This window comes from Notothenia rossii (assembly GCF_949606895.1).
Source record: "Notothenia rossii genome assembly, chromosome: 1".
In the NCBI taxonomy this organism is placed as follows: Eukaryota; Metazoa; Chordata; class Actinopteri; order Perciformes; family Nototheniidae; genus Notothenia; species Notothenia rossii.
The window spans coordinates 9,040,998-9,052,362 of NC_136912.1; the positions used below are offsets into that span (position 1 = coordinate 9,040,998).

Here is an 11,365-nt window from a genome sequence, read left to right on the forward strand (position 1 = left end):
TATAAAACGCTGAATCAACATGATGTCCTACATTTGTTTGCATTGTGTCAACACTTATGTGTGTTTGTTGTGTGTGGTAGAAACAACTGGGTGAAATGAAGCTCAGCGTAAATTCTTTCAAGAAGACTGGTTCCCACGCTCTCCTTCAATTTCTCCCTCACTCACTCGCCCCATTTTCTCAATTAGCAAAAGGCGCAACTCACCCCAGCTAAACCAATCGGCTGTGTCTCATTCCCACAGCCAATTACAGCACACCTGGCAAAACGTTTAAATCTGCTCTTCTCTCCCCCGTCAGCATCGTTCAGGAGAATTTATGCAACCCTCCTCCTCCTCCAGCCGTTCAGATCCAAGGCAGGACAGCCCAGAAGAACCCTCATCACTCCGGATTTTATTTTCCCTTAGTATTCACCACCACCAGTGTCTAGACCCCAGGGGGGTTTCTCTTTCTAGTCGGCTTTCCCTCCCCCCTAATTCATCACAGTATGATGGGAAAGTCTTAAAAACACAATAGGAAAACTTAATGGGTTTCCGTATGTCAAGGATCAAAACCAATCTATAAATCTGGCAAGATTTTTAAAAAACATGGCAAATAGCGTTTTATTTAATTTTTGTATTTCAGTGGTTCAAAACTCAGTATATGTTAAGGTAAGCAGGATTACATTTCATCTCATTTTTGATTCTAAAAAAACAATAACTGCTGTTTTATTTGTTGCTCAAAGTTATGCATGAAAAAGGCCTTTCAAGCCAGATTTAGAAATAGTCAATCAATGGTATTGAAAAAATAGTACTGTGGTATGTAATGCAAGTTTAACAGGATAATACCATATAGAGTAGACCTCAGCACTGAGTTCATTGTATTTTTGCTTGTCTTTTGTGATTGTAGTCAATAAGAATGATCAAATATCACCGATCTGTAAGCTAAACTAAGCTAAGCTACGCTACGCGAATAAGACGTGATGTGATTCAGCAGTCTTTATTACTTGTTTGCGCACATGAATATACATAGCCTATGTGTGTGTGTGCACGACTGTTAGGATACAACAGTGTGTGTGAGCAATTGTTGCAAGGAGGGGGGGGGAACCAGGTTGTACTACACTACAGTAACACACTTCCACCACTTCCTGTTTTTCTAGCGCAGAGTGTCCACTGAGTGCCTTTTTTAAAGTCGTTCTAATGGGATTTGAACAATTTTATCGCAACACAAAAGAAAGACAAGCATGGGGTCACTGTACTGTAAACCAAACACTGACGAGGAGACACAGTTTGTGTTAAACATGTACAGGATAACCTCTCATGTTGACCAAGGACAAATGGGTTTTCCAATGGTGGTCGATGTAATAGTTCAACTATGACCATGCTACCTGCAAATCAAAAGATTTTAGTTTGAGTCAAAAAATAAGCCTGATGTTACAACAATTTACAGGTTTCTAACAACCCTAAAATTGCTTAAAGGCATCCATCAATGATCCTAATTATTGAGGAAGATTTTTTTGGGCTATGGGTATAGGCTATCAGGGGTGCCCATTACGTCGATCGCGATCGACCGGTCGATCGCAAAGGTAGTGTGGGTAGATCGCATGGCATGGAAAAATATATATATATATATATATATATATATATATATATATATATATATATATATATATATATATTTATTTTTTTTTATTTTTTTTAAATTATAAGTTAGCCTATAATCCATCCTTACTATGGCATTTGCCACTTGATTGACATACAGGTAAGCCAGTCTGAGTTGTATTGTGCCATACAGGTTCATGCAGTTATGAGGGGGCCTCACCTCCTCATCTGAAGCGCAAATGTGGCGCACTATTATGTGCTTATGCGGCGCAATTCGTCTAAGCGCGTCACAGTTTATCCGCCATTTACTCCAATAGCACCCCCCCCCCCCCCCCCCCCCCCTCGCGCTCGCGACACAGATTGGGCAGGGGCGGCCCTATAGGTAGATCTTTTGGGCTTGGTCATTTTAAAAGTAGCTCCCAAGCTGAAAAAGTGTGGGCACCCCTGGGCTAAGTGATTTAACAAGAGCTGCAGTAACAGGTAGTGGTTGAGAGGGATAAGACACATTGGTTTCTCTCAAAAGGAACCTAAAACTAGAAAATGCATTTCCTGCAGAAAATGCACGCGAATGCTGTAAACTGTGAACATTTGTGGCTGAATTTAGCTGAAAATGCAGAAAAAGCTGAATATTTTATTAGCTGAATGGTAGCTGCTTTTAGCTACAAAAACCAAGTAAGTGTGTTGCTGAACTTACGGAGAAATGCAGAAAAGTGAAATGATTTGAATCAAATTGTTACAGCTCAAATGCATTACAATGACTTTCTTGAAAACTTGAAAGTGAAATGTTAAACTGGAAGAGTAGGAAAAATAGTGAAGAAGCTTAATATTTAAAAGAAATGTTTAACCCTGTTAGACCCCAAGCCTGTTTTTCAGGTCTCTGGCTCAAAAATGACATTCCCAGAACAAATGACCATATCTTCCCTTCTAAAAGGGGAAAATTAATAATCTTTTTTCTCAAAGTAATGATAAACCTGTAAGTTGGATGTAGAAGAGTCAGAATCAATATAGATGTTTTTTATTTTAAAGAAAATTCAGATTGAACATATTCAAAAACTGTAAATTATAGTGTCCGTCCAAAAATATTTTTTTACTTGTAGTGAAAACTAACCTTGGATGATGATGACTAAAAGCTTTAGGAATCCAAAGTAAAACATATAATAACTACCCTGTATCAAGATTGATGCAAAACAAGTGAAATGTGACCTTTTCAGAGAGATTTAGCAACAAAAAAAACCCTTCTGGGGTCATTTGGGTGGATTTTCCATATCTCTGGCCCCCCTTGGTCGATTTTGACGAATGAAATCTCTTTATAACCGCTAGAGCCAATGGAATCGAAGGGGGGTTTTCACATAGACACCAACGTTAACACAAAAAGGTGGGGGCTTTGCGCATGTAGTTTTGTATGAGAGTGAAGCTATCTCTCGCTCTGACATCTGGAAACGGAAAAGCAGGGTTTATTGCTTATGAACAGGGTTAGGCAAGTTACTTTTAAAAAGTAACTAGTAATAGTTATAGTTACTGCTCTCAAAAAAGTAACTAGTTGCTTTATTAGTTACTAAATTATAAAAGTAACTAGTAACACGTTACTTTACTTTACTTTAAAAATAATAACAATACAAATACAAGTGTTTGTGTTGTTTTTTGCTGACTAGTTCTCTGAAGGCAACAGACTCGACCGTTGCGATGGGCAGCATGTCCTCAACAACATACCTGGCAATCTATTTAGTTGACTCTGGATGACATGTGGCGATTTGAAAGAATAGTTTTTTGGCTGTTTAGATGGTGTTGCTCCATCTGGGTCACTGCCGGTGGTTGAGACGGTGGGGTCTTTGGCGACTAGTTTTATAGCCCCATGTACATTAGTTAGGTGCTTCAGGAGATTGGCATTGCTGTTATTCGATGTGGACAATGCTTTCTGTCCTGCACACAGTTTACATTTGACCGTAATATTTTTTGCGTCCTTTATCCCCACAAATTGAAAATAGTGGTTATATTTCCAAGTTGTAAATGCGCTGCTGCTCCATGTGCTGCTCTCGCTGATACTTGCATCTGCCATTGTGTTTGTGTGTGTGTGTTGGTGGTGAACGTTGCTGTGTGTGTGTGTGTGTGTGTGTGTGTGTGTGTGTGTGTGTGTGTGTGTGTGTGTGTGTGTGTGTGTGTGTGTGTGTGTGTGTGTGTGTGTGTGTGTGTGTGTGTGTGTGTGTGTGTGTGTGTGTGTGTGTGTGTGTGTGTGTGTGTGTTAGCATTAGCAAGTGTTCGTGTGTGTGTATTTTCCCCATAAGGCAAGACCCGCCCAACTCAGTCTCTGATTGGCTTTGAAATGTTACCCCGCGTTAACCAATCATCACTCCTCTCTGGTCACTTTCACTTTTCCAACTAGCGTTACTTTGTAACGCGTTAGTCCCAACACTGCTTATGGATGATCAGAAATAATTTCAAAGGGACACAGACACATTGGATTAACCTATGGATTAACTTCAGCAGCGTTTTTATCATTTTAATGCCATGGAAGACCAGTTCTGACCAGACAACGACCAAGGTAGGCCATGTTAGCGTTTTTAGCTACCTAGCGCCACATGTTTTGATGTCTGTTTTTGTTTATAATGTTGCGAGTGCTTATCACATAGTGATAGTGTCTGTACCCATCAATTCTGTGTCATCTCACGATCAGATCGATGGGTTGGATTTGCAGAAAAAATAAATAATAAGGGTTTTATGAATGATTTTCTGTGCACTAATCTGTTAGCATTTTTCGCTCGTTGCTAATTCAGAGGCTTTCAGTTAGCATTGTGGTTTAAAAAAAAAAAAAAAAAATATCAGTTAGCTGAGTTTCTTCCCGTTACAAGGATATAAAACATTCATAGTTTATTACATCTTAAGAAGCCCTCAGACACTTTTGCTTGCAGATGTTGTGATTTCGGCCCCTTCCGCGGGTCCGTGGGGTTTAAGAGGTTAAAAAAGGTATAAACAACAACATGTATGGTCTCAATGTCCTGAAATAGCTGAATAATGTAATAGTTGAATGGTTTCTGCAGCTGAAAGTAGGCTGAAGGAGTTAAATATCAGATGTAAGTAGTAGTGAGTGAATGTGTATTAATAAGAGAAAAGAAAGTAAAAAGGATTGGAAAAGCAGCAGAATATTTTGACTGCAAACTTTTCGACTAAAACCATACGTCACCAATAATGTATAAAATATGTGGAACATGTTGAAGTCAGTATGAAGTCTCCATCAGACAGAAAAGAATAGGCTATGTTAAAGTCCAGTGTGTTTGTCAGTGTTTGTTTCTGTGCTGAGCACCTAATCATAACAAATAATCATAACACCTGTGTGAGCCCAGAGATCAAAGGTTTCAATCTGCCCAGCAACACCATGGCAACCAACTGCAGCACTGAGTCCCATTAAGAATGCTTTGAGGATTATATCTGACAATTTTGCCACCTGTTCAAAAACTATAGCTCCTATAAAAAAATTACTAGAGAGTGAGCATCAGGGAACCCCAATGAACTGATATATGTTGTTTTTTTGGGTTTTGTGTGGTAAATGTGAAGATGGGAGCAGTTTATCTAAAGTGTACTTCTCTCTGTTCTGAAGAAATATCCAGATCTTTTTTTACATAGGAGTCTAATGGGAGCTGGGTTGACTTTTTGACAAATGTTTGTCTCTTCATGCCCTCAAGAGGCATTTTGTTTAATAACTATTGTTAGATAAGTTGTGTTTCTAATGAACAAAAAAAAGAAGTTGGCCTAACGGTGGCTGTTTAACACATGAATACAATGACATTTAATTTAATTTAAATTGATTTATTTAAAACAAGGGACAGTGTATATTAATCAACATATTAACCCTCCTGTTGTCTTCGGGTCAAATCTGACCGATTTACTACTTTCATCAATCATAACTTTTTAGTTTTACATTTGATTGCATTAAGGCTTTATGATATCCTTCACAGTAGACATTTGAACATATTGCTGATCACCACTTTCATTGAATTTTGGATGATTTAGTCAACTTTGTAACACCCATGGTGTTCCCGGTCAAAAATGACCGCCATAAAGAAAAGGAAATAGTAGTAACCATAGTAAGTCTAGATGTGTATATATGTATGTGTATATATATATATATATATATACAGTGTATGGTCAGCACTGATGTGTGGGTGTAGGTGTGTGTGTGAGTGCGTATTGTGAATGACTTGCTCCTTACCTGTATTCAGTGATGTTGTCTATTTCTGACACTGTTGGTTATCAATGAGCCACTTTTTAACACTGTGCTTGAATGAGTAGTAGGATGAGGACTCTCTTATAGATTGTGGTATTGAATTCCATTGATGGGATGTGTTGAATGAAAATACAGCCTGGCTAATGCACTTTTCCTCAATGGGATCGTGCAGTCTCCCCTAGCCGCACCTCTAGTAGCCCTGATTGAGGTGGGCTTTTAAGAGGACTTTTAAACTCAGTTATGTTCAACAACCTCAGTTCTCTAGTAGGTTTAGCTAAATAACAACAAGCAGCTCCCCTGTGCCCTCTGAGTATTCTCCTGAAAGTAATCTAGCACATGCCTTTGTTCTAATACGTTCATGATGTGCATTGTGGTAGAAAGTGAATTATTCAAGTGTAATTCTTCACAATCCATAGGAACTGATTGGCTTTATCCCTTCAGTCGACTCTGTTCGTCTTCAACACACCTCAGAGGCTATTTGATTACTTTCTGCTTCACCTCATTTATCTGAGATCTCTAGATACTTACAGATAGACATTTTACACAAAAACCCACAGCTAAAATATTTGACTGTAAAGGCTTGAACTATGAGTAACATATAAGGTACTCAAATAAGCTCCAATAATAATACTTTAATCATGTATTATATAATATGGTAGCTTTAATAGTGTTCATTCTACTAAAACAAGGCTTTTAACACATGACTTGTACTTGTTTGGGTATTGCTTCTTTTATTTAAGTAAAGGAAGTGTGAGATTTACATCCAAAAATACAGATTTATGTTGTGTTGGAGAAAGACATTTTGCATCACACACAATTAAAGATTTTTATTTGAACACAACAGGAACAACATAACTCAATACAACAAGTGAAAAGTTAAAAAAAATGTTTTATTTTAAAGTCTGTGTTATATTGAGTTTGATTCACTAGTTTGTGGCACTTTTCATGTAAAGAATAATAAAGAGAAGAGCCGCAACGATAAGTCAATCCACAGAAAAATACTCGCCAACTATTGATGATCAACTGGTTGGAAGTTATTTGAAGATATTAGATATTTTACAAACCAAACGATTAATTAAGAATATAATCGTTAGCTTCCGCCCTAAAGCTAACCTTCACTAGGAGCACTGATGGGAGGGTGAGTTTTGTTCTTGTGTAGAATTCAAATACCTACAATACAGAATCACAGACTCCACCTTCAAAGCTTTCTTGGACTTGATGGTTTTCCAAAGTGGATGTAACTGGAATAAGCAACATTAGAGCTGTCGGGAAAATAACATTTACTGAGAAGAACTTGGAAAATGGACTATCGTACAAAGCCTGTTCTTAATTCTCCAGATACCTCAGTGAACCTGCTTCTGCTTCTTCCTCCTGACAGAGTTTTAAAAGCTAACACACAGCTAGAGACCTCACACACACGTTTATGTTTTCAATGTAAATCAGATGTGGACAGTCTTTCTGGGCTTTCTGGGCTTCTTCGGTCCTTTCTTTTTACTCTTTTTGTTCGGATCTGTCATCTCTCCTTTGAAAGAGCCGGAGCTTGTAGCCGCAGTCGGTCGGTTTCCAGAGAATTTATTTTGAGCTTTGAAACCCCCCCGGGCGCCTCCTTTCTCTGGCCCCGAGCCCTTCATAGGTCCCTTCATTGGTCCCTTCATTGGTCCCTTTCCTGGTCTCCCTGGAGCTCCTTTTCCCTCCGGAGTCTTCTTCTGCTTCTCCTTCTTCACCGACCTCTTCACCCGGATGGTCCTGGTCTCCAGCTTCGATCCATCGAGCTCCAACGCCAGCTGCACCGAGTCTGCGCTCTGAGACACAAAGATACAAAACAATTAAATCTCACGTCAAACCTGGTGTAGAAAAACAGAAAATAACCTTGAGAAGGGCGGCAATATAACAATAGATTACATTTGTATAGCGCCTTTCAAGGGACCCAAGGCCGCTTTACATGGTGAACAACAAGGCAAGGCAACAAACAAACAAAAGGGGCAAATAATAAAGTATGAATTAAATAAATAGCAGTAGGAGTGGAAGAAGGGGGACTGTGATGGGTTAGGGGTCAAAGGCCATGGTGAACAGGTGGGTTTTTAATGATGACTTGAAGATCTGTGTCTAATATCCTAATAACATTATAATTTATGATTAAACAGATATCAGGCTTACTTTGTTTAGGCGTTACTCTCTTATCTAACTGATAGAGCTGAGCGTAAGAGGAACAAACAACAACAATGAAGAAAGATGTGTAGTTCCGTCTAATCTAAAAAATCGATATATCCACAAGTAGCAATAAGCTTGACTCCAACTAAAATACGTCTCAGGATACTTTGGTTGACTCTTAAAGGTGGGGTAGGTAAGTTTGGAGAAACCAGCTCGAGTGCGCTAGAATTTGAAAATACACAACCGGAAGAAATCTGCTACTTCCATACAGAGCCCCTCCTCCAATTCACACGAACGCACACATGACCAATGAGGGCACGAGATAAGTTTGTGCACAGATGGAAGGCTGACAGGCACGTAGGCCATCCAGTTATTTTAGCCGGGCCGGCTCAGATGATTGGTTGTGCTTTTTACAGTACTACGGCTTCCAGAGATGACATATTGTTATGTATTTATTGTCAAAGCATTCAATGTATTCATTGCTATCGGGATGTTAAGAGCATTCCATGGAATATAACAAAAAGTGTTTCTTAAATAAATGACATATCCCACCTTTAATTTAAACAAAAGATATCATTACAAACATATATTTTTAAAGTTCAAAAAACGATATTGCTCCGTGATTCTTTTTCTTTCTCACTTCTAATTACCAGCAGCTGCGGTCGGCTATGACGTCAATTTTACAACGGCTGATAAATTATATAATAATACTAATAACAAAGAATTACAATGTTCAAATATCTATATACACACACAATATCAAATTATACATTTTAAAATATGGCTCCTACAAGATGTTTAAAATGTTAACCGCGTTTTGAGCTTTCTTTAAAAAGATCCTATGGCTATCACAAAGGAAGGGACAAATTGTGCAGATATCCACATCCAGGACACAAAGCGAAACAGTAGAGCAGCCTCTGTGTGGTCGTACCTCAAACAGGACGTATCCGAACCCTTTCCCCAGGCCGGAGTTCTGGTCTCGAACCAGCCGGACGCCCTCCACATCGCCGCACTCCTCAAAGTGCTGCCGGAAAGACAGCTCGTTTATCTCTGAAAACACAAACAGCAGGTTAGCGTCAACATGACAAACAACAACTATTTTGAACGTTAAAAAAAAGGCAGGGAGGCTCACCGAACGAAAGATTCCCCACGAATACGGAGCGTTTGTGATCGTGCTGCAAGGCGAGAATGAGTTCAATGAATATAATAATGATACATAATAAACGTTCAACATATAGCAACTTAAAACCCAAAATGTTTGAATACACACAGAGAATAAAATCAGCAACTGTTACTAAAACTAATCCCAGATATCAGATGATGTGGAGACTCACTGCTGAGCTCTCCGTCACTTTGTCCACTCGAATGTGAAAACCTTTCTCGATCTCCATGCCGTTCCTGTGAACACACACACACACACACACACACACACACACACACACACACACACACACACACACACACACACACACACACACACACACACACACAGAGAGAGAGTGTTGAGTTACATGCAAAGAGTTAATCTCTGTGTTTGTGTGTGTGTGTGTGTGTGTGTGTGTGTATGGCTGACCTCTCCAACGCCTTGGTGACTCCTTCCTCGTCTTTAAACACCACGTAGGCGTTCATGCTTTGCTTCTTGGGATGAACTTTGCGCCTGTAAAGTAAAAGGTATATCTTTAAGGAGAGGATGACACTAAAATAATTCAATCTAAAAACGATCTTTATCTTACAGTGCAGCTTTTAGTATAGATTCTGTAATCTTATGTCCAAAGGCTTTTTTATAGTTTTTTATCAACCACTTTTAATTGCTTACTTGTTGATATTTGAAACATGCCTCGCCTTAAAGACAGTTCATCTGTTTCTAACTCTTCGTGTTACAGTAACTTACTGAATAGCTGCTAGTTTGCGGGACATGGCGGGGTCCTCTCTGACCTGCAGGGAACAAACACAACAGATCTTTAGAAGATAACACTTTGTTTTAATATCACTACAAGCAGCTGCTACAGAGCTCTGAATGTATTGAAGTGAACACGAGAACCATTTTCCTACAGGATGTTAAAGATTCCTACAGAAGATTCTTACAGTGTGCCTCAGAGAAATTAGATTCAGTGAGAGTTCTACTTGATTAAAGGATAAGCTTAATCACACCTACATTGAATCAATAGATTTCTACAGAATCCCAACCATCAGCGTATTTTTCTTGGAGGAGGGGGGGAATAACTGAAGTTCAACATTGGTGAAATGTGTCATGTGAAAGTTGTGCGGGAAACTTCTGAAGCAATTGGAGTCAGGACTCAGATACCTCATTCACACCAACGCAACTCCGGTTCAAGTTCAGTGCTAGAGCTTTTCAGGTTCAGAACCGGTTCTTCGGTTTAGCTCCGGCTCTTTTCACACTGCCCAGAGTCCGACTGGTGCTGCGTCATTGCGTCATCGTTTGCGTCATGACGTAACCGTTTGCGTGCCTGCTTCAAAAAGCCAAACCATAAGGAAACCCCTCACAGCTGACACCGACAACAATGGCCGATTGTGCTCCAGCTTCCTCTGTACCTCTTCAGAAGACCAGATTCCCAGTAGGTAGCTGGTCTCTTCAGTGGACCTCTGCTGCTTGTTAAGTTTCTCACTCGTTGTGTACAAACTGGATAAAACGCCGGCTTTTTGTGTGTGTTTTGCTCTGGCCGGACAATTTTTTGGTGCTCGAAATGAACCGGATTCCGGAGCCAAGAGGCTGCTCCGCTGCGGTGTGAACAGGAAAACTCGCTGCTTTTCAAGCTCCAGCTCCGAACCGGCCCTGAAACTCCGTTGGTGTGAATGAGTTAAGAGAGCTGGAGCTTTGATGGCAAACACTGACGGTTTATTTGGAGCTTCGGCCGGAAAATTCACAAGACATGTCACGGGCCACGGTCTGACCACACGGTAGAGATGCCACAATCAATTCTGAAGACCCCTCCTGTAGCTCCAGGTTTTAACTATCAGAGTGTAATAATCAACATTCTTCAATAGATAGACTAAATAGCTGAGGACACTGAATCAAATTTGTTGTCGCTTATGGCTCGGGGTCATCTACACCCCGAGAAGGATGTGTTCCAGGTGTCCCACAACAATATCTATCTCTAACCAAGAGTTGCCCGGTCATAAACTGGTAACAACAACAAAATGCTAGGGCAGCCCCTCCTTATGGGAGATAGGTACGAGAGCTGGAAGAACATGTCCGTCAGTCTTCCTGACTCGTTCTCCTCCTCTCTTTATGACACCAAGTGTCTGGTGTGTAAAGGCACCCTGATACTGTAGGTTAAGACTGAGGAGCTGATTGACTCAAACTCTTCTTCATCAGAGCGCCATATTTCAACCCCCCAATTGCTCTGCTTAGTGACTTTTTAAATCTAGAGAGTACAAAAAATAGAAAGTTGTAGGAGC

At 39.9% G+C, this 11,365-nt stretch overlaps 1 protein-coding gene across 2 annotated transcripts in view; it reads right to left on the minus strand.

The window, feature by feature from the left end:
- Positions 1–6,505: 6,505 nt before the first annotated feature.
- rbm34 (RNA binding motif protein 34) overlaps positions 6,506–11,365 on the minus strand; it is a 10,002-nt gene continuing 5,142 nt past the window's right edge. For both annotated transcript variants that reach the window (XM_079663501.1, XM_079663500.1), the window contains 6 exons: positions 9,837–9,880; positions 9,519–9,602; positions 9,280–9,343; positions 9,078–9,120; positions 8,877–8,995; positions 6,506–7,596 (listed from right to left, as the gene is read on the minus strand). In XM_079663501.1, coding sequence (XP_079519627.1) covers positions 7,234–7,596; positions 8,877–8,995; positions 9,078–9,120; positions 9,280–9,343; positions 9,519–9,602; positions 9,837–9,880 — 717 coding nt within the window. In that variant the 3' untranslated portion in view covers positions 6,506–7,233. The remainder of the gene's footprint in view (positions 7,597–8,876; positions 8,996–9,077; positions 9,121–9,279; positions 9,344–9,518; positions 9,603–9,836; positions 9,881–11,365) is intronic.